Here is a 23098-nt window from a genome sequence, read left to right as displayed (position 1 = left end):
TAAGTTCTTCTTTCAATAAAAACACTAAAATATTTACCGAGTTTTTTGAAAATTCATTACAAAATAAACATAGTTTGACTTGGGCTTCTTTAGGATGTAGTTGATGAAATCTCATGTTCTGGCATTGTTCTTTGTTGGATTTGAGGAATCGAGGTCCAATGAAGTTCCCAAAAACCTAAACCCTAGCCATTGTGTTGCCCAGGTCGACTATATGTCAACTTGGGCGCCCATTAGGGTTCTGGAGAGCCCAGGTACAGTTTATTATAGACTCATCTCCAAAGTCTGAAACTTGGCTAATGCATATCTATCATGTATCCTAGTGCAATGGCAAAAAAGATTGCATATAGAAAGTTATTAAGAAACAAAACTAATGCGAGTCGGCGCATAAGATGTCAACTTGGGCGCCGACCTAGGTTAAGCCCTGGGATGTTCACGTGACATACTCAACCTTATGGTTCATCGTTTTAGGGTCATTGTGACCTCTTGGTTGAAGGATAACACCTAGAAACAATTTTACTAGATTTTGGTGCTTGTCTGGGTACCCCCAGTGTACAGGTAACACCGCCCTATCTTAGGATGCGGGGCCCTAAGATTGTTTTCTTTGTGCCATGTGTCAAAAATAATGTCCACATTATCAAACTAACTTTTTGGATAAACATCATGCACATCAGATCCCTTAGTAGTTCTTATCTTGATCAAAATTCCATGTACATTTACATTAGACTTTTATTTGAAAAATAACACTATATGACCTACTAATCAAACCATGACATCCAAACACACTCTAAATAAAAAAAATTAGATTTGTAAAATTCTTAAAATAGTATAGTGAAAGATACTTTCAAAGATACTTTCACTTAACTCCAAAAACATACCAATTTTTTTTAAAAAAATCTTAACCAATTGTCAATGATATAAAATCAATACCTCAAGAAAACAAATAACTATACCTCTTTATGACAATACAAAGTGACCTTTAAATGATAGAGTTATTAGCCATGGAAGAAAATTTCTCTTCTTTGAATAAACCAAACAAATATTCAAATTGAATGGGTCCCTACAATACATTTGTTCCAGATAATTAATTAGAAGAAAAATAAAATAAATACACACCATTAATAAACTAAATTAAAACAAAACTTTATATTATTTTTTATTTATTTATATACAATATTTGACTAAAAATATTTATTATTTGTAAAAAATATACACACAATAGTAGTGGCAAGACAAGGACTGTGCACGCGCCTAACCAGTACCCGGTGAAATTCAAATCGGGCCCCACATTACGTGAAATCTCAGCAAAGCCGGCCTTTAATTTGAAATTAATGGCTCAGATCAAGACACCTCAACAAAGCAACATAAAACCACCGGGACCAAACGCTGTCGTTTCATCGTTTAATCAATAAAACGCTGTCGTTTAATCTCAGAACCAATAAAACGGTGTCGTTTCATTACACCGTAATCCTTTTTTTGAAAATTAAATTAAATTAAATAAATCGGGGGAAAAAAGGAAGAAGAAGAAGAAAAGCTATAACGTATCTTCAATTTCATTATAACCCAACAACAACAATAGTGCGTCTCTTTCTTTCTTTCTCGCTCTTCTGGGTCGGATTTTTGGGTTCTCTATCCGAGAAAATCCTGTTGTTCTTCGTGGAATCAATGAGTTTCGATTGAATTTTTGATTCTGTGTTGGAGGAAGTGGATCTGAGTTCTGGATCCCGATCCATTGCCGTTATCGTTGTTCGAATCGGCTTGTGTTGAGTTCATTAGATCGATAGGGTTGTGAAAGAATGTCGTCGGAGGAAGAGAAATTATTGAAGGAGGCGAAGAAGTTGCCGTGGGAGGATCGTCTCTTTCATAAGAATTGGAAGGTTCGAAATGAGGCTAATATCGACTTGGCCTCGCTTTGTGACTCCATTACTGATCCTAAGGATGCTCGTCTTCGTGAATTTGGTAAAATAATAGGGATACTTGTTTATTTTTTGTGTTTTTTGGAAGTTCGAACTTTGGAGGTTTTGCTTAGGGTTTCAGGTGTTAATTTGTTTGTTGTTGTTGATGATTGTTCTTCTCAGGACATTTTTTTAGGAAGACTGTGGTGGATTCTAATGCGCCAGTGCAAGAGAAGGCATTGGATGCTTTGATTGCTTACTTACGAGCCGCTGATGCTGATGCTGGAAGGTGAAATGCTTTTCAAGTTTATTTAATTTTTGTTTGTTGGATTGCTTTTTCTTTTTGGTCTGTTTGGTTGTGTAACTTATGGTGTTGTGTTTTGTATAGGTATGGCAAAGAAGTATGTGATGCGGTTGTGGCGAAATGCCTTACCGGTAGGCCTAAGACTGTGGAGAAGGCCCAGGCCATTTTCATGCTTTGGATTGAATTGGAGGCAGTGGAGCCTTTCTTGGTATGCAATTCCGTATTGTCTGTCTTTTCTTTTCATTCATATAGTAATGCTGGTGTATTGTATAATTGAATGTGTTTTCATAACTTGCATTGTGCTTCTCTGATAACTTTATCTTTTTATATGCATAATTTTCAGTGATATTTAGTATGGTGTGTTTGTTGCAGGATGCAATGGAGAAGGCAATAAAAGCCAAAGTTGCTAAAGCTGTTGTACCTGCAATTGATGTCATGTTTCAAGCCTTAAGGTTTGCATTGAGTTTAATTTCGTGGGAAATATGCTTATGTTCCTTCTTCCTTGTACTTCTTTGTCTAATTTGTATGTATGGTTTGATAGTGAATTTGGGGCAAAAGTTGTGCCTCCAAAGAGGATATTGAAGATGTTGCCTGAACTTTTTGACCATCAAGATCAAAATGTCCGTGCATCTTCTAAAGGACTTACACTTGAGCTTTGTCGATGGATTGGAAAAGACCCTGTGAAATCTATATTATTTGAGAAAATGCGGGATACAATGGTATGGCAAGTTCCTTTATGTACGCCATTACATATAATTTTTTTTGTTACTCACTGATTCTTGGAAGTTGGAGGCAATAACTGATATATAATTATTGTTTTAGAAAAAAGAATTGGAGGCTGAGCTGGTGAATGTAACAGGGGGGGCTAAGCCGTGTCGCAAAATAAGGTGAAAATTCATTTTTTAATTAGCTATTTGGTCTGCTTGCTGTTTTTTTTTTCTTATCTTAGTTGGTATTGATATCAATGTACTACAGGTCTGAGCAAGATAAAGAGCCAGAAAAGGAGGTTGTATCTGAAGTTGTGGGTGCTGGCCCATCTGAAGAATCTACAGCTGATGGTATGTAATACTCTTTGAGCCTGTTAGATTATTTTTTCCCTTTTTGTTATTTTTATGACTTACAAGTAGGTGTTCTACTGGCGTGTAACAAGTGATTACCATTGTAGGAGTTTGACATGTTAGTGTTATAGTTTATTAGTTTATTTTTCTGGAGAAATGTTGGTTATTTAGCTCGTCTGCTTTGCCGTAGTTTAACATATATCGATTGCCAGCTCCTCAGGAAATAGATGAGTATGATCTTGTTGATCCTGTTGATATCTTGGCTCCTTTGGAGAAGTCTGGATTTTGGGATGGACTGGTTAGTCTTCTTTTTTCTCATTTTTAGTGATTTAATTCAGGAATATTTATTTTTGATGTTCCTGGAATGATATTTGAAACTTCTTCTGCCGTATGTCACAGAAAGCAACCAAGTGGTCAGAACGGAAAGAGGCTGTTGCAGAGCTAACCAAGCTTGCTTCAACAAAAAAAATAGCACCCGGTGATTTCTCAGAAATTTGTCGGTCACTAAAAAAGGTACATTGTCTTGATGTTTGGGTATTTGGTTTGCATTATTGATACTCTATCTATTGCCAAGAATATTTTGCATCGCATTGTTTAGTGCTCAATCTGATACATGAAATTTTGACTTCATGTTTCTATTCTAATTCTTTATGTAAGTTGATACATGCTTTCTGAATGGATGAATAAATATCAACTTTTTTTTCTGTACAGCTCGTAACAGATGTTAATATTGCTGTAGCAGTTGAGGCTATTCAAGCTATTGGTAATCTTGCTCGTGGTTTAAGAACTAATTTTTCTGCAAGTTCTCGCTTCCTATTGCCAGTTTTGCTGGTAAGTTCATGTTTTGCTAGCTTAACAAAATAACATTATATTTTCTTCCCGTAGAACCTAAAAATGGGAACGCAGACTGTTTGAATGTAACCAGGATGTTCTAGTGTTGACTTCAATTAAAGTAGTAAACTCACAATGAAGCATGGCCGTATTTTGTTTGGATTGTGACTTGTACATTCAGTTTTCTTATTATTAATAATAATAAAAGTACATTTAGTCATACAGATACTAGTAGATTCTCTTTTAGAAGTTCAAATGATGTTTTATCTTTGATATGTTTTGATCTGATTTCAGTTCAGATTTGATAGAATAGCTTATCTAACACTTTTTTTTATTATTTTTTTATATGTATATTTCTTCTTATTATAAAGGAAAAATTGAAAGAGAAAAAACCTACTTCAACTGAGGCACTAAATCAAAGTCTTCAAGCAATGCATACAGCTGGGTGCTTAAGTCTAGCTGACATTGTGGAAGGCAAGTATATCTTTATTCTACTCTGTAGTTCTAAGATTCAGAATTTGGTACTGTCATAGGATTTATTACTATGTTAAAAGTTAGATGTGATCATTTTTAAGATTCTACTCTGGATGTTGTCTATTGCAGATATTAAGACAGCTGTGAAAAATAAGGTCCCTCTTGTACGGTCATCAACTCTTAACTGGGTAACATTCTGTATTGAAACGAGTAACAAGGCTGTTATTCTAAAGGTGCACAAGGACTATGTGCCTATCCTTATGGAGGTAAGTGCATTTATGTAACATATTTTGTTTTAAGGTTTTTTAATTTTTGAACAATCAGTTAAGTTAATTGTGCCAAACATGGCTTATTCTCGTTAATTTTTAATAGACAGTTTCAATACTGGTTTTGGTGAATGTAGTGCACTCATGGTTTAGGCGACCTTTTATTTTGATTTGTAATTGTAATCTGGATGAAAAACAAAATTAAAAGTTCTGTTCAACTTATTTTTTTGGGCCATGGATTATCCTGTTCATGGTGCTTCATGGATTCTATTATCTTTATTCACGTTTTTTGCTTTTTCACAGTGCCTCAATGATGGGACTCCAGATGTGAGGGATGCTGCCTTTTCAGCTTTGAGTGCAATAGCTAAGGTATTGTTTGTATCAATTTATGTGGTTGTTGCTTATTCTGTTGAATTTTGATTATTGACATTATTTATAATATTTCTTCTTGGTCTGTTTATTTAGTTGGTCGGTATGAGACCCTTGGAGCGGTCACTTGAGAAACTTGATGACGTGAGAAGAAAGAAGCTTTCTGAAATGATTGCAGGTTCTGAAGGTGGTGCATCCACCAATACAGGCTCAGGTTTGTAATCTCTTTATAGCTTTAGTCCTTATATCATTAATTTTCTTAACAATGTTGTGAGTTTAATATCCTTGTGTGCATGCTTATTGTTGTGTGAGCAGCAGTCCAAACTTCTGGTACAACGTCGTCCTCTCATGAGGTGAACTTTTTTTTTCTTTTTTTTTTTTTTTTTTAATATTATGGATTTATGGAGGTTAAAGAACAGTGTGCTGTTGTGAGTTTGCATGTAAAGTTACACACTTCTTGTTAATATTCTGCTGGGTGACTAGTTTAATATTCTGGTGTGCAATGAAATGTTGATTATTTAAGTCTATAATATGTGCAGGCATCAGATACTTCATTTGTTAAAAAGTCAGCAGCAAGCATGCTTAGTGGGAAGAGGCCTGTTCAAGCAGCTGTGAGTTTTCAACGCTTATAATAATTTACATTGTAGGTAGTTGAAGTTACTTTGATTGTATTTTCTTGTGCTTGGCAATATTATTCACAGGCTACAAACAAAAAAGGGGCCTCTGCTAAAGCGGGTGTGAGTAAGAAGAGTGATGCACCTGCACAGGCAAAATCCTCTAAATCTGCTGAAGCACCCGAAGATGTTGAGGTAGAGTGGTACACACTTGTTGATCTATGAATTGTCTGATACACATCAAATTCTAAATCTTTTGTCTCACTGCGTTTCTGATTATTTGCAGCCATCTGAAATGGGTCTTGAAGAGATTGAAAGCAGATTGGGCTCTCTTGTACAAGCAGATACTATTTCCCAACTGAAGAGTACTGTGTGGAAGGAACGGCTTGAAGGTTTGTTTTTATAATACTGCTTCGTTTTATAATATGTTTGGTGATTTGTGTTTTTTTAATGCCGATTGTTTTTAATTCATTTTGTCATTATACTAGGCTTGACTTTTACTTTTAGTGTCTACTCAATTCACTACATTTTAGTAATTTATTTTTTTGAAAAGAATCAAGACTTCAAATTTTGACGAAATAATACATGGCGAGTGTGTAAGGCACTCTAAAGCAGACAATAACGTTGCAAATGTAAAATAAAACTCTATTTCCTTACTAATTTTCAAAGCAAAATACCTGATAATCCTTCCTCTGATTCCTCAGCATCTGTAGAGAATCTTCTATTGACTCCAGCCATATAAGCCAGCTGATAGCCGTTCTGACCACATTATTGATTACACCACATCTTTAACGTCCTATATCTAGAACAACATATCCTAAAAGATCTGAATAGTGTTGCGGCTTAGCCCATTGCAATTTTAAACTCTCTTGATAACTTAAACTACACTGTAAAGAAAAATTACAATGCTGAAACAAGTGATCTACTAACTCTCCATCTTTTCGGCATGAAAGATATAACACACCTTTTTGGAGACAAAACCCAGTTGGCCTTCTTTTCGTAGCATTGTATGTACACTGAGACACCACTAAAGCATTAACTATACAAAAATCTTACTTTAGATTGTACTGAGCTTTTCCAGTCATTTTACATTTAAGAATTGCTAGGATTGTGTAATTTATTCTTAGATAACAGTTTTATGGGAGTGGATTTCATTTGGTATGGAGCTGATATGTCCATTCGATTGCTTTAGTTTTTTTTTTTTTCGAAAAAAAATAAAATGAAAATCTTTAATTTGATGTAATATTGCTTTAATCTACTCTTGCAGCAATAACTTCATTTAAACAACAAGTGGAAAGCTTATCAGACCTAGACCACTGGGTTGAGTTATTAATTCGTTTACTATGTGCTGTCCCTGGATGGAGTGAGAAAAATGTCCAGGTACTTAAAAGTTTTCATTGCTGTTTATGTGTGTCTTTTTTTTTTCCTTTGTCGATACGTTTGGTTGTTGTTAGAATTTGAGGAATAAGATGAATGAGGTTCCATCCCAAAACCAATTGGCTATGAGAGGAGTAGCCCTTTCATCTTATATATCACAATTTATTTCCACACATTAGCAATGTGGGACTAACTCTTAACAGTTGTGAATATAGTTATTTAAGGCATGGAGTTTGAATAGTGCAGGTTCAGCAGCAGGCTATTGAAGTTATTACTTTCATAGCCTCTTCGTCAACCAAATTTCCTAAGAAGTGTGTAGTGCTTTGCCTTCTGGGTAAGTGCTCCCTGATTTTGATTAATGAATAATCATAGGTTTCTAGCTGGGATTTGTCTGCTTAAAACTGTGTGATATCTTTTGCATACTTATTTGTTTAATAGTTGATTAGATAGTTCCTTATTTTTGCTTGTCACTATCCCTGAATTAACAGGTATAAGTGAGCGGGTTGCTGACATCAAGACTCGTGCACATGCCATGAAATGCCTCACTACTTTTTGTGAAGCTGTGGGTCCTGGATTTATTTTTGAAAGAGTAAGCGTAACATTTCAATAATTTCTGTAGAGAAGCTTGTTTGCACTTTTCTTGTGTCTTCTGAAGCAGGGATGAAAAATATTAGGTTTTAAAATGATTTTAATGTGCATCTCATTCCTTTAATGAACTTGTAACTTGTCCCCTTGATCGATTTTATGTTTCTGCTAGTTGTTTTTTTATATGTTATTTGTCTAATAAAAGTTAAGGAATTCTTTGTATTGTAGCTTTACAAGATACTGAAAGAGCACAAGAATCCTAAGGTTCTGAGTGAGGGGCTACTGTGGATGGTTTCAGCAGTGGAAGATTTTGGCATCACACATTTGAAACTTAAGGTGTTTGGACTTCTGTTTTTTTTTCCTCTTTGTTTGTTTAGCTTGTTATTAGTTACCATGTGTGTTCATCTATTCACGGTATCGATATATTTCATTTTACAGGATTTAATTGATTTTTGTAAAGATACTGGGCTGCAGTCAAGTGCAGCTGCTACTAGGAATGCTTCTGTCAAACTTTTGGGTGTTTTACATAAATTTGTTGGTCCAGGTTGATACTCATTTTATTTGAATTGTCCACACACCTCGATTTCATTTTAAATATTTAGTTGAAGTGTTGAATTGCTCCCATTTATTGATTTATTTTATTATATATATTTTTTGTATTAGACTGTAACTCCCTCCTACCCCTTCTGCAGATATTAAAGGGTTTCTTTCTGATGTTAAACCTGCACTTCTTAGTGCACTTGACACGGAGTATGAGAAGAATCCATTTGAGGTGCTCCAACTTGATCATCCAAGATGCATTTATGGTTCATTTTTGTTTATTTGTTACTGATGTACTCCCATATTCTATCTAGGGTGCAGCAGCAGCTCCGAAGAGAACTATTAAATCAGCAGAAGCTACGTCTGCATCTTCTGGTGGACTAGATGGCCTGCCACGTGAAGATATTAGTGGGAAAATCACACCCACGCTGCTGAAAGGCTTGGAAAGTACCGATTGGAAGGTAATCTTTTGATCATAATTAATGTTCTAGGGATGGAGCCTGACACCTGCTTGGAGCTGAAGGTCCGAAGGGGAGATATTTATCAGCAATTACAGTGTTTTGATGTTCTGTATTTTCTGATTTCTAGGCTCGCTTGGAGTCAATTGAAGCTGTGAATAAAGTTTTGGAAGAGGCTAACAAGCGCATCCAACCCAATGGAACTGGTACATTTCATTCACATTTTCTCTCCCCTCACTTTAATATTATTATTTTATTTTAATTTATAATTCTTGTGTATGCCATGCAACCTCTTTTATATCAACCAATTTGTTAATTATTGTTCAAAATTTTATTTTCAGCTGAACTGTTTGGTGCCTTAAGGGGTCGTCTAGGTGACAGTAACAAAAATTTAGTCATGGCAACATTGACATGCATTGGCAATGTTGCTGTTGCAATGGGTCCTGCTGTTGAGAAAGCAAGCAAGGTTGATATCCAATTCACGATTACTAATTTTATGCTGTATACTTCCTTTTAAATTTGAACGTGAGAGTATTGATTTCTTTCAGGGCATTTTAGCGGATGTTTTGAAATGTTTGGGTGACAATAAAAAACACATGAGAGAATGCACATTGAATACCTTGGATTCTTGGCTATCTGCTGTTCATCTGGATAAAATGGTAAGTTTCTTTTTGCTGTACTTTGTACAACTGTTTAGCTTTTGTGTCTTGGGTGGGAATGACCGTATTCTTCTTGCAGGTTCCGTACATTGCTGGAGCTTGGACCGATGCAAAACTTGGCGCGGAAGGGCGCAAGGATCTTTTTGAGTGGTTGTCAAAGCAACTCTCTGGGTTAACTGAATTTCCTGATGCTGTACAGCTACTAAAGCCAGCTTCCTCTGCTCTGACGGTAATTATGAATTAACAAAACTCTAATTTATCCTCTATACTTGTTTCAAGTCTTCTAGATCACTTTTTAACTACTCAAGTTTTGCATGGTTAAAATGTATCCCTGGATCATGAATCCAGTTCCCTTTCTGTTTTTTTTTTCTGATCTTATGATTTTATGAAATTTTCTTCCAGGATAAATCGTCAGATGTTCGTAAAGCAGCAGAGACATGCATTGCTGAAATCTTGAGAGTTTGTACACAAGAAACTGTATGTGCACTAGGTACTTCTTTTACTATATGGACTCATTGGTCAGTCATTGCATGAACACTTTTGTCCAAATGTGTTATTTCAGGTTGAGAAACTTGTTAGGGATACTCAGGGACCAGCTTTAGCTCTTGTTCATGAACGTTTGAAGCCTGGTGGTGCTTTTCAAGGTAAGGTTGTTTCGTTTAGGGGTCACTCACTTGTATTTTGTCTTGATGATTTACACCAATATGATTTTTGTTTATCCCCTTAGAATCTTTTGAATCTGCCAAAACAATTTCGGCCCCTGCATCCAAGACCCTTTCGAAAGTGGGTAAATCCACTTCTAATGGCGTTCTGAAGCATGGAAGCAAAGCAGCATCTTCTGTATGTTTCCTTAAATGCTTACTCCTTGTTTTGTTGCAAGTTGTATGGAGATTGTTATTTTATTTTATTTTCTTTTTTTTTGGTTAATGTTTCCAAAGAGAACTGCTGGTACGAAAGCATTGAAGTCAGAATCAAGTATGTCTGTACAAGATATAGCAGTTCAATCACAGGCTTTACTAAATATTAAAGATTCCAATAAGGTACTTTTAAAGCATGCAATTGTTGAATTTGTCCATTAATTTTGAATATATGTTTACACTAGTCCTTTGGACTTTTCTATCTGCAGGAGGAAAGGGAAAGATTGGTAGTCAGGAGATTCAAGTTTGAAGATCCTCGGATAGAACAAATTCAAGACCTGGAGGTTTGGACTATAGTAGTTTCTCAAATTTATTTATTTTGTATCTAATTTAATGCAGAATTTATTTAACATGCATATTTATGCAGAATGATTTGATGAAGTACTTCAGAGAGGATTTGCATAGACGGCTTCTAAGCACAGATTTTAAGAAGCAAATTGACGGGCTTGAGATACTGCAAAAGGTTTTTGAATGCATCACTGGTTCATTTTTTTTTGTATATCAGTTCATATTGTTTACATTATATTTGTGATTTTATTGCAGGCACTCCCGTTGATTGGCAAGGAAATAGTTGAAGTTCTGGATATACTACTGAGATGGTTTGTTTTACAGTTCTGTAAATCAAATACAACATGCTTATTGAAGGTATGTTTATTTATTTACTTTTCAAGTTTTTACATCTCTTTGATCTTTTCTTCTCTTTGCATTTTCTTAATATCTAGTTCTTTCTTTGACTTGAATAAAAGGTGCTGGAATTTCTTCCGGAACTTTTGGACACCTTGAGGAATGAGGGACACTCTTTGACCGAGTCAGAAGCGGCCATATTTTTACCATGTTTGATAGAGAAGGTTCGTGCTATTTTTTTCATTTTATTTTTGAACGGAGCAGTTCTTGGAATTTTAGCACGTACATTGACAAATACTGTGATGTATTTTTTGCTGTTTGCCAGTGTGTTTAATTCTTTTCACATTGGATAATAAAGTAGGTTTTATTACGATCACTGAAAATGCTGACTCTGTTTTTTTCATGCAGATGGGACATAATATTGAGAAATTACGGGAAAAAATACGAGAGCTGACCAAACAAATTGTACAGACGTATTCTGCTGCAAAATGCTTCCCTTATATTTTGGAGGGTTTGCGTTCGAAAAACAACCGTACGCGAATAGAGTGTGCCGACCTTGTTGGGTATATATTAGATAATCATGGTGCTGAGGTAATTTCTTTTTCTTTTTATTTTATGCAGTCTTCACCCTCCCTACCAACCCCATTGAAAGAAAGGATGCTAACATCTATTCTCTTGACAGATTAGTGGGCAGTTAAAGTCATTGCAGATTGTTGCAAGCTTGACAGCCGAAAGAGATGGTGAAACTAGAAAAGCTGCTTTGAATACTCTTGCCACTGGGTATAAGATTCTTGGTATGTCATGATTCATTGATTTTAAAGTAGTATCGAATTTGTTTTAGATTTTAAATATATATTCATTGTTCCTTTGAGGCATCATATTTCTTTCTGCCTCTTTTGTGTGGTTAAGTTTTCTTAGTTTGTAATTTGTTATGTAAGTTGCCCTGTATTAGGTGTCGCATACAGTGGATGTAAATGCTGTTAGTTTTAATCTCTTTAATTATACAGCTTTTATATGGCTAACTAGTAATGATCATTTCCCCCCATTAGGTGAGGATATATGGAGGTATGTTGGGAAGTTAACCGATGCTCAGAAAAGCATGCTGGATGACAGGTTTAAATGGAAGGTCAGTATATATTTGAGCTTTGAATTTAAAGTCTACGATAAACTTTTCAATTTTGTTATGGTATTATATGATCTGTTTCTGTTTTCCATTCCATCCTTTTAATGGTATCGTATCTTCTAGGTTCGAGAGATGGAAAAAAGGAAGGAAGGGAAGCCTGGCGAAGCCAGAGCTGCTTTGAGACGTTCTGTGAGGGAAATTGGGTATGTTTTGAAGCTTGCCTTTTGTGTCTTTAGTGGTGTCTCTATTACTTGATATCTCTAATTTGATGTTCTCTATGATGATTATCAACATTTTAATAAAGTATAAGATTTTATTTTCTGTCAATTTTTGTGTAGTTTTTTGCTTCTTTATCGAGGAGTCAGTTTTTGCTTTTTTCCAAATCTAAAGCTTGCTTAATCATGTCTCTTTTGGTACTCATGCATTTCATAGTAAAAAATATGCCAGCACTTTTGAAAAGTCTATTCATAGTTGTAACATAAACAGAGGTCACATTGGTGTTTCCCCATATCTACTGTTGAGCTGGGATAGTTAGATTTTCAAATTGTTGCTTTGTGCTGCCACCAATATTTTTGAACATGTTTGAGGTTATTTACTTTTTTTTATAGCTAAAAACATCTATCACCAGGATCTAGGTAGTCCTATTGATACAAGCTTATTAGATTTTGTTTTTTTAACTTTGAACTTTTATCTATTGTAGTTCGGACGTAGCAGAACAAAGTGGAGAGGTTATGCGATCTGTCTCTGGTCCAGTACTTGCAAGGTATTATTAGAGGCATTGTGATCCTTTAATTGTTTTCTCTTATATTTTCAACTAGTGATACAAATTTTACCCGAAAATTTCCATCACATGTACTGGGCTTGTGGCTAATTTTCATATACCTATGATGTTTTTATCAGGAAAAACTTTGGGAATGCTGACATACATGTAGAGAGACAAGTTATGCCTCGTGTTCTTGCTGGTACCAATGGACCAACTGATTGGAATGAAGCATTGGATATTATTTCTTTTGGTTCTCCTGAGCAGGTACTTGTGGTTTATATGCACTTTTAGTTGGATGAAATACTAGTTCTGAGAAGAATCTAGCTTATATCTTACAGTTGATTAGCCTCCTGTTTTGGAAGGTTAATGCTTTAGGTTTTTAATTTTGATTTTATATTAAAGTCAATCGGAGAATTTCAGATATCATGTGGAAAACCAAATTGATAAAGTAAAATATTGTGTCTAATTTCTGGTTTTCCATAATATGGTTGGTGGGCCTAGTAGCTAATTGCCAAGGCATTTAGTCCAATCTTTCGTTTTCCCCTTCCCTACATTTTATTCTCCTTACAGCTCTTGTTGTGTTTAAAAATGAGTAATTCTTACATTGTTCTGCTATAACAATTCGGCTGTATCGCTAAAAACCACAAGAAAAAAAATCAATGTCTGGCCTCATTTGATTTATTATGAAAGTTTTCTTTTGTGAGCAACTGTGTTTGCTGTTTCTTTTTCCCTACTTGTTTGTTATTTTATTTATGTATAAAAAATATAAATAAGTATAATAGTAAGAAATTTATGTGCCTTTTTGCAGTCTGTTGAAGGAATGAAAGTTGTGTGTCATGAGCTGACGCAAGCCACTAATGATCCAGAAGGTAGTGCAATGGATGAACTTATTAAAGATGCAGACAGACTTGTTTCATGCCTTGCAAACAAGGTAACCATATTTTCATCATAGCACTTAACTCTGTCCATCAGCAGACTCTAGTTTTTGTCTGTGGGTGTTCTTTTTTTGGGGGCATTATTTAGGTATTGATTATGAGTCTCTTTTATCCTTTCATAAAACAGGTTGCCAAGACCTTTGATTTCAGCTTGACCGGAGCATCTTCTAGATCTTGTAAATATGTTCTCAACACCCTCATGCAGGTGTGTTTGGTTTATGTTGTTGAATCTCTTAATGCTTGATGCTTGATATCAATCTATCTTTTTATATACCTTACTACAATCCTAACAAGTTGATGTGCAATTCCAATTGATTGTCAGACATTTCAAAACAAAAGACTGGCTTACGCCGTCAAGGAAAGTACTCTTGATAGTCTAATTACTGAGCTCCTTCTATGGCTGTTGGATGAGAGAGTTCCGCATATGGATGATGGCAGCCAGCTTTTAAAAGCTTTGAATGTTCTAATGCTAAAGATTCTGGTTAGGATTTACTTGTCATTAAATTTCGTCCATTTGTTCTTATCCCAATTATGCATCTACAATTTCTAATCTGATTTGCTATTCAACATTACAGGATAATGCAGATCGAACTTCGTCCTTTGTTGTTCTCATTAATCTTTTACGTCCATTAGATCCCTCAAGGTGGCCTTCACCTGCATCAAATGAGACATTTGCTGTCAGAAATCAGAAGTTCTCTGATCTGGTTGTCAAATGTTTAATTAAACTTACAAAGGTAACTTGCTTTTTCAGTTATGTTTTTCGCCTCTGTTCCCTTAATTCCCTTTTTTGTTTTTTGAAAATCTTCTGTTCGTGTTCCAAAAAATAATCTGACATATTTTGCAACTTGGCTTTCCTGCTGCATAGGTTCTTCAAAGCACTATTTATGACGTTGACCTTGACCGCATCCTTCAAAGCATCCATTTATATCTGCAAGACTTGGGGATGGAAGAAATTAGAAGACGGTATGCTCTTCCATATATTTATTTGGAATAACATGCAGTCTATTACTTTGATAGTTTTTACTGCTTTTATTTTCTCCTTTCAGTTTATAATTTGTGTTTGCATACTAATTGTTTTCTTCTCTTTCCCAACGCATAAAAATGATTCAGTGCCGGTGCTGATGACAAACCATTGCGCATGGTGAAAACTGTTCTACATGAACTTGTGAAGCTTCGAGGAGCCGCTATTAAAGGCCACCTTTCTATGGTTCCCATTGACATGAAGCCTCAACCAATTATTCTTGCTTACATTGATCTTAATCTAGAGGTAGAAGTCGAGCTAAACAATTCACTTTATTTTTATTGATCGTTTTTTACCGTCCTCTAACATAATATTAATATCTGCTCTGTAATTTGTCAGACTTTGGCTGCGGCAAGGATGTTGACAGCAACTGGGCCTGGCGGTCAAACACATTGGGGTGATTCAGCAGCTAACAATGCATCATCTGCCACACATTCTGCTGATGCGCAGTTGAAGGTATGTAGTGACCTCGGCTTCAATAACACATTTTTGTGACTTAGCATGTTTGTTCGTTTCCTTTTTCTGATACAATATGTTGATCTTTTGGTTTTATTTATTTAAACCTGTAGCAAGAACTTGCTGCCATATTCAAGAAAATTGGAGATAAGCAGACTTGTACCATTGGTCTGTATGAGCTCTACCGAATCACTCAACTATACCCAAAAGTAAGATTTGTAGCCGGGTTTTATAAAGTAAACAATACATATACCTTAACAGTACTTTTTTTTTTGTTTATCTGTATAAAATGTTTTGAAATCTATTTCAGGTTGATATATTCTCACAACTCCAAAATGCTAGCGAGGCTTTCCGGACGTATATCAGAGATGGCTTAGCCCAGGTCTACCATCACGACTGCCGTTATATTTTTCTCTTTGAATTAACTTTCATGTAAAGCATACACACTTGAAAGTTGAAACCATTAATTAACTTTGTGTACTGAAATTTTCTTATGGATTCTAATACAGATGGAAAAGAACGCTGCGGCTGGAAGGACACCTTCGAGTTTACCTTTGTCAACTCCTCCCCCATCAGCTTTAAGTCTTCCTTCCCCAGAATTTACACCCCTCTCTCCTGTACATACAAATTCTCTAAATGATGCCAAATCATTAAACGTGAAATCCGATCTCACTAACTTCAATCTTCCACCATCATATGTCGAAGATGGTAGAGCAAACAATTCCATTTCTTCTAGAGGTCATGCCATGGAAAACACATTTGCTGACCAAAGAAACGAGAGATACTTGGCTGGAGGTAACTACTTTCGCTTGACTATTTTATACTTTTTTTGCGTGAAAGAGACCTAACAATGGAAACTTCTCGTAAACTATGCAGTTACTAGTGGGACATTGGATGCAATTAGAGAAAGGATGAAGAGTATGCAATTGGCCGCAGCTGGTGTCAATCATGAAACCGAAAGCAGGCCTAATGTTTATATGAACGACGACATGAACCACGGATTCTCCGAACAGGTTCACCATCATCAACAACAACAACAACAACATCAACATCATCATGCATCATCAGAACATGCTAATATAGATAATCCCATTCGCAGCAACGTCCTTCCGATGGATGAGAAGGCATTATCTGGGCTCCAAGCTCGGATGGAGAGACTCAAAAGCGGAACACTTGAACCGCTGTAGAGACTGACTGATTATTATTTTCAAGTATCCCCTTTACCCATCCTATTATCACCACCATTGATTCCCATTTTTCTTCTTCTGTTTACGGAGGAACGGGAGCAGAAGGTGTCCTGTCTATGCAATTTTATTGTATAAAAAGAAAGAAAAGAAGTGAGTATGGAATTAGTAAAATTCTTTTTGATTATTAATGTTGTGCTTATCAGAGTTTTAGGAGAGTTAAAGTACACTTAGTAGCAAGCAAAGTAGCACTATGATGTGCTATATTGTGTGTTGAGCAATTTAGCATTATTTGTATATTTGTAACACCAAATTTCATTGCTTTAATTTAAAAAAGCAAGTGTACGCCACCTTTCTCAGGGCCATGCCAAATTTTACATCCTTTTGAATTTTTGGTTGAGTTTTATCCCAAACATATACCATATATTTCTCATTTTGTATGTATAGTGAGGTCTTGTCTTTTACTCTCCAAACCTAATTTTATTGCGAAGTTAAATGCAAGTTTATGCTGATGTATATGAGTAGAGTTAGGTTAGTTCTATATTTTTTTTTGATTACTCAAGAAATGGAGTATATGACTCCTTGGTTTTGATGATTATTATTGTGTGTGGATTCTTTGATATCACTTGCTATGTATTTTGAAGCTTTACATGAAATTTCTTGTTAATATTGTTATGGATTTTGTTGCTATTTGGTTGGTCTTAATTAAACCAAATGATAAGAAGAAACACAAAATAAAAATGAAAGAAAAATTTAAGGTGAAGAGGAAAACATAAATAGCTCAACCATTCTAAAATATATGCATGAATTCCAGATTGTATACTGTATAAGAAAATTTACACCTCCACACGATAGATTCATACTTTTATTTTACTTTACTTTATTATATGAAATTATTGTTATATTTAATGTATTTTTTGAGCAATTGATTTAAATTATTTATGTTATTGTTTACTATATTGAATTTTAATAAATAATTTTTGAAAATACAATAATAAAATAATTTCAATTTTTTCAAAATAGATATTATAGTTATTAAAGATATTTTGTAAAATTTTGAGAAATTTAAAATAATTTACAATTTAAAAGTAATTTTTAAATCGTTTATTTGATATGAGTATAAAATAAATAAGTATCATTTGAACTTTATTTTTGAGATTAAATTTTAGAGTAATTTATCGATATAAATATTTAAGTTTAATTTCTAATTGCAAATAAATATCAAATGTTAAGTTATTATCCATATTTTATTTTTGTATTAGTATATTTGAACTATTTTTTTTAAAAAAATAAAAGTTTAATTAATTATTTGGACCAATTAAGAATTGCTACGTGCTAATTTACTTAACACTTAATTGTTAGGTATCTACAGAAATTTCAGAATTATTATTACCGCCAAAAATTAAATTTAAATTTTTATTTGAGTTAAATTAAGTTATTTATACCGCAAATTACTCTAAATTTTATAGGGAAATTTGATTTTCTATACTTAGAAAATCAAAAAATTTGATTTCTAAACCAATAATTTAAACCCTAAAAAAACTATACCTTTTTTTTCAAAACCCCAAAAATACCCCCAAACATCTCTCTCTCTCTGTCTCGGCCGGTCCCAAGAATCCCACACCCCAGGTCCGATGGTCGGACCATGGGGTCCGATGGGGTCCGACCAATCGGACCCATCGGACCCCATGGTCCGACCATCGGACCTCTCTCTTCCCCTCTCTCTCTCAAATCGCAGGAAAGAAAGAAAAAAAAATTTTCACAGACGGTCGGACCTCTTTCTTCCTCTCTCTCTCAAATCGCAGAAAAAAAAAAAAAATTTAAAGGCGGTCGGACCTAGGGGTCCGATGGGTTCGATTGGTCGGACCCATCGGACCCCAAGGTCCGACCATCGGACCTCTGTCTTCTTCCCTCTCTCAAATCGCAGGAAAAAAAAAAAGTTTCAGAGGGTCGGACGGGTTGGGGTCGGACTGGGGTTGCTCTTTCGGGTTGGGGTTGGGGTCGGAGGGGTTGGGGTCGTGGTCGACGGGGGTGAGGGTGGTGATCGGCGTTGGGGTTGACGTGGGTGGGTGAGGGTGGTTCGGGTGAGGGTGGGCGGTTGGGGTGAGATAGAGGGAGAGAGAGATGATACAGAGAGAGAATATTGTGAGGGGGGTATTTTTGGAGTTTTGAAAAAAAAGAATAGTTTTTTTAGTTTTTAAATTTTTGGTTTAGGGAAATTTTTTTTGATTTTATATAATATTTTAAATAACTGCTATAAATTTCTTTTTTGAGATGATACAATTGGATAATTGTCTGAAGAACTAAATTATTAAGTTACAAACATATATCTAACATTTAAACCGAATAATACGAAACAAATTATCTTTTAGTAAATGTAAAAGTTAAAGTGGAAAAATGGTTAAATGTAAAAGTTAATGAGAAAATAACTAATTATTCTTCCAAAAATATATATTCATGTTAAACTTCACATTTCCGGATAACAATGGCTTCTTCAGTAGTATCAAGAGCTTTCACTCACTCCCATCGCACGCTTTCATTCTTCACCTTCAAAAACTCACCACCACCACCTTCCACCACCTCTCTCCTCTTCTCCAACACCACCACCACAACCCTAAATCTAAACTACCCAAAACGATTCCTCACTTCCTTCACCTCTACACAAAACGACGCCGTCCCATCATCACCCCAATCTAGTCAACGTCCCAATGTGGTCAGCATTCTCGAAGAACGTGGCTTACTTGAATCACTCACCAGTGATAATCTCCGTCTCGCTTGCTCCGACCCACTTAAAGTCTACTGCGGATTCGACCCAACTGCTCAATCCCTTCATCTGGGTAACCTTTTGGGTATCATTGTTCTCTCTTGGTTTCAAAAATGTGGCCACCAAGCTGTTGCCTTGATCGGAGGAGCCACCGCCAGAGTTGGTGACCCTTCTGGTAAGAGCCTTGAAAGACCTGAACTTGACCCAGAAACTCTGCTCATTAACACAAAGGGTATCACCCAAACCATAACAAGAATTTTGGGGTCAAATGGGGTTTTGGTTTTGAATAATTATGATTGGTGGAAGGAGTTTAGGTTATTGGATTTTTTAAAGGAAGTGGGTCGATTTGCTAGAGTTGGGACTATGATGGGTAAGGAGAGTGTTAAGAAACGATTGGAATCTGATCAGGGAATGAGTTATACTGAATTCACTTATCAATTGCTTCAAGGGTATGACTTCCTCTACCTGTTTGATAAAATGCGTGTGAGTGTTCAAATTGGTGGGAGTGATCAATGGGGGAATATTACAGCAGGAACTGAGCTTATTAGGAAGATTTTACAAGTGGAAGGAGCTTATGGTTTGACATTTCCTCTTTTGTTGAAGAGTGATGGCACCAAGTTTGGAAAATCAGAGGATGGGGCGGTCTGGCTTTCGCCCGAAATGTTGTCTCCATACAAGTTTTATCAATACTTTTTCTCTGTTCCTGATACTGATGTGGTTAGGTTCTTAAAGATTCTTACTTTCTTGGATATGGAAGAGATAATGGAGTTGGAAAGGGATATGAAGAGGCCTGGCTATGTCCCTAACACGAATCAGCGGAGACTTGCTGAAGAAGTTACTAGATTTGTCCATGGCGAAGAGGGTTTGATTGAGGCTTTGAAGGCGACCGAAGCTTTGAGGCCTGGAGCTGAGACTAAGTTGGATTGGAAAACTATTGAAGGGATTGCTGAGGATGTTCCTTGTTGTTCTTTGGCTTATGATCAAGTCAATAATTTGTCTGTGGTTGATCTCTGTGTTTCGTCGGGTTTGTTTGAGAGTAAATCTGCTGCTCGGCGGTTGCTGAAACAAGGGGGACTTTACTTGAACAATTCAAGAGTTGATAGTGAGAGTAAGAGAGTTAATGATGAAGATATTGTGGATGGTAAAGTTCTGCTTTTATCTGCTGGCAAGAAGAATAAGGTTATTGTAAGAATTGCTTAACACATTTTTTATCATAACTTACGATCATTATTAGATTGTTTCAAATTGTTGAAGTTTAAAGTTTGTATTTTTGTTTATGTTAGCAAATTAAAGATCTATTCTTTGCCTAAAGTATTCACTTGTGCAACCAAATTCACTTGGTGTCTATGCAATTTATTGTATAAAAAGAAAAGAAGTCAGTATGGAATTGGTAATTCTTTAATGCTTTTGGAAAACTATAATGTAATTGGATTTGTGTGTAATTAGAGGTAATTACACAATTTGACATGTTTGTCTGACCATGTAATTACGTAACTGTGTAATGGGAAGTAATTGAGGGGTTTTAATTACACTCTCCAATTCTCATGGCCCCCCATTACACTGTGTAATTACTAAAAACTTTCCATATTAAACATTAGTTACTAAAAAAATATTATTTTCTCATATAATTACTAACTATTTTGCCAAATAAGATATTATGAATTCATATGTAATTACCACCTCATATCTAAACACACCTTGTATTTTAAAATATAGTGTAATTACTAGACTGTGTAATTACCACCCTAGTAATTACCCTACCTAGTAATTATACAGTTACTTCCAAACACACCCTAAATTTTTGGTTGAATTTTATCCCATTCATATACATATATTTTCATTTGTTTGTGTATTGAGGTGTAGTCTTTCAGAGTTAGGTTAGTTTATGTTTGACCTTATCTTTTATCTCTAAGCACTAATGGAATTCTTATCAAACCTTGTGTTTTAACAAGTGCTTGTTGATAGAATGCACAACCACCATCAGCTTGGAGCATTTAATTTTCCTGTCAAACTAATTTTCAGCCATAGTTTTGAATTGAATAAACGCATTGAGTGCTTGTGCTTTGGATTTCAAGACGTAAATCCATGTATAATGACTAAAATCATCGACAAAATAAACATAGTATTTTAGGTTTGTATTTGACATGGGGCTGCATCCCATATGTCTGTGTGAATTGAATCAAGCACATATTTGGCTCTATTGGGAGGAAATTTAAAAGGGAGTAAGTGGGATTTACCATGTTGACATGCCTCACAAAAAGTTTATTGTTTATTAATTGAAATGTTTACATTGCCTATATTAAGGTACTTGATTTAAAATTTAAGTAGAAGGATGGCCAAGCCTCCTATGCCATTGATCTCTTAAAGACACAACAGACTCATGTGCAACAGACTTAGACACAACAGAGAACAAAACATGTGCAGAACCAGGAGAATTAGAGGATTAATTTCTAATTTTTGAGATAGATAGTAAAGATGTTGGTGATGAAGAGCTAGTTGTTGATCCCTCAAGTTGGTACAAGCCATCTTTAAGTTTCTCCCGCAGCACCATCTTCTTTTTTTCCAGATCATTAACAAAGCACACATCAACATGAAATTCAACAAAAAATTTGTTGTCAGCAGTTAGCTTAGAGACACTGATAAGATTCTTAGCAATTTTTAGTACATGAAGCAGCTCTTTTAAAAATAAATTAGTGCCAGTAAACTGATTGTGCCAACACTTGAAATTTCTAATTGCTCACCATTTCCAACTGGAAACTGGTAGCACCACTGAGATTGTTCCCTTCAGGTGTAATGTGATTGCGCCCCACTATCTGCATACCAGCTTTCATTATTCACAGTGTCTGGTGTTGCTATGTAAGCACTTGGATCTTTTTTGTCATGCCCATTATAACTATCTAGTATGTGTCCCATGAAGTTTTCATCATACAGTAGAACCTCTATCCAAGAATACACTTGGGACCAAGTAAATTACCTATTATAACAATAGGCTGTTGAATGACCATACCTGCCACACATTTGGCAGGTTGTTTTAGAGTTTTTGCCTCTTCCTCTTCCTCGAGAGCTAGAGCCTCCTCTGTTATTATTGTTGTTGTTGGATCTGTTTCTAGGATTGTGAGGAGGGTGATTTGGCTTTCTCCCTGGCCCTGGATGAGGAGAACCTTTGTTTGCAAGGTTTGCCGTGGCTCCACTTAAACAAGCAACAAGAGGAGTATTACTCTTGGATCCAGATGAGACTCCACCTAGTCTCTCGAGTGTATTGTCAAAACTAAGCAGTATTTCTTGAAGTTCTCGCTATGTCATGTTTTGCTCCCTTTGGATCTGAACAATAATGGAAAGATACTCTATATCTAAGTTAGAAATCACAGGAAATGGCTCACTAGCTAAAGCAAGCATATCTGCTCAAGATCTCCTCATTTTGAGATAATCCACCATGCTCATTGAGCCTTTTTTGACAGTTTGAAGTTTCAACTTGGTTGACTTGGAATGTGCACCATAGAGACTTTCTAAGGCTCTCCATAAACCTGAGGTGGAGCAACCCATAACTTCAGTTGCAATTGTTTTTATCATGGATCCATAGAGCCAACCTATGAGCAATTGATCACACACCCCCACTGCTCATATTCTGGGTTGATTGTAACTCCAAAACTCAATGAGTTGCCTCTTGCAACAGCTCATGTAGGAATGTATTCTACTGGATAAATTCTAGTAAGCCGATGTCATCTGATTATAGTGCTAACCATAGTCTTCTACAGAGTGAGGTTATTTATGTCAAATTTCAAGGCAAAAGGTTGTGTTAGAGTATTACCAAAGGGGGTATTAGAAAAAGAAGCACGATCAGGGATCTGTTGCAAAGCTGGAGTAACAACAACGATGTTTTGGAG

The 23098-nt window shown here is 35.6% G+C and overlaps 2 protein-coding genes across 2 annotated transcripts; both read left to right on the top strand.

Moving 5' to 3' along the window:
• Window positions 1–1534: 1534 nt before the first annotated feature.
• LOC133033052 (protein MOR1-like) lies at window positions 1535–16819 on the top strand. Its single transcript, XM_061107598.1, has 54 exons — window positions 1535–1956; window positions 2076–2181; window positions 2281–2404; window positions 2569–2648; window positions 2738–2915; window positions 3019–3083; window positions 3172–3254; window positions 3467–3552; window positions 3654–3767; window positions 3966–4085; window positions 4457–4559; window positions 4689–4825; window positions 5129–5194; window positions 5291–5408; window positions 5510–5547; window positions 5734–5805; window positions 5896–6003; window positions 6095–6200; window positions 7076–7188; window positions 7432–7519; window positions 7674–7774; window positions 7999–8106; window positions 8209–8314; window positions 8463–8542; window positions 8625–8771; window positions 8899–8974; window positions 9110–9234; window positions 9317–9427; window positions 9507–9656; window positions 9830–9904; window positions 9990–10071; window positions 10155–10267; window positions 10366–10467; window positions 10554–10628; window positions 10712–10807; window positions 10888–10989; window positions 11091–11192; window positions 11377–11559; window positions 11651–11762; window positions 12018–12094; window positions 12215–12294; window positions 12792–12854; window positions 12992–13118; window positions 13663–13785; window positions 13917–13994; window positions 14112–14270; window positions 14365–14523; window positions 14655–14752; window positions 14900–15056; window positions 15150–15266; window positions 15380–15475; window positions 15577–15648; window positions 15776–16061; window positions 16143–16819. Exons 1-54 carry the CDS (start codon window positions 1794–1796, stop codon window positions 16451–16453), a joined length of 6117 nt encoding a protein of 2038 aa, XP_060963581.1. The 5' UTR covers window positions 1535–1793; the 3' UTR covers window positions 16454–16819.
• Window positions 16820–18829: 2010 nt separating this feature from the next.
• Window positions 18830–20525, top strand: LOC133033015 (tyrosine--tRNA ligase, chloroplastic/mitochondrial-like). Its single transcript, XM_061107534.1, has one exon. It carries the CDS (start codon window positions 18936–18938, stop codon window positions 20412–20414), a length of 1479 nt encoding a protein of 492 aa, XP_060963517.1. The 5' UTR covers window positions 18830–18935; the 3' UTR covers window positions 20415–20525.
• The last annotated feature ends 2573 nt before the right edge of the window (window positions 20526–23098 follow it).

Source organism: Cannabis sativa, unplaced genomic scaffold, assembly GCF_029168945.1.
Source record: "Cannabis sativa cultivar Pink pepper isolate KNU-18-1 unplaced genomic scaffold, ASM2916894v1 Contig2, whole genome shotgun sequence".
Classification (NCBI taxonomy): domain Eukaryota; kingdom Viridiplantae; phylum Streptophyta; class Magnoliopsida; order Rosales; family Cannabaceae; genus Cannabis; species Cannabis sativa.
This window is presented reverse-complemented; position numbering and strand designations above follow the sequence as displayed.

What these genes read in the sequence shown, in the direction of transcription:
- LOC133033015 (XM_061107534.1), top strand. Translation starts at nt 18,936, where the DNA reads ATGGCTTCTTCAGTAGTATCAAGAGCTTTCACTCACTCCCATCGCACG.
- LOC133033052 (XM_061107598.1), top strand. Translation starts at nt 1,794, where the DNA reads ATGTCGTCGGAGGAAGAGAAATTATTGAAGGAGGCGAAGAAGTTGCCG. An exon ending in CTGGATTTTGGGATGGACTG is followed by an intron (nt 3,553 to 3,653) that starts GTTAGTCTTCTT and finishes CGTATGTCACAG; the next exon opens with AAAGCAACCAAGTGGTCAGA. An exon ending in CATCCAACCCAATGGAACTG is followed by an intron (nt 8,975 to 9,109) that starts GTACATTTCATT and finishes TTTTATTTTCAG; the next exon opens with CTGAACTGTTTGGTGCCTTA.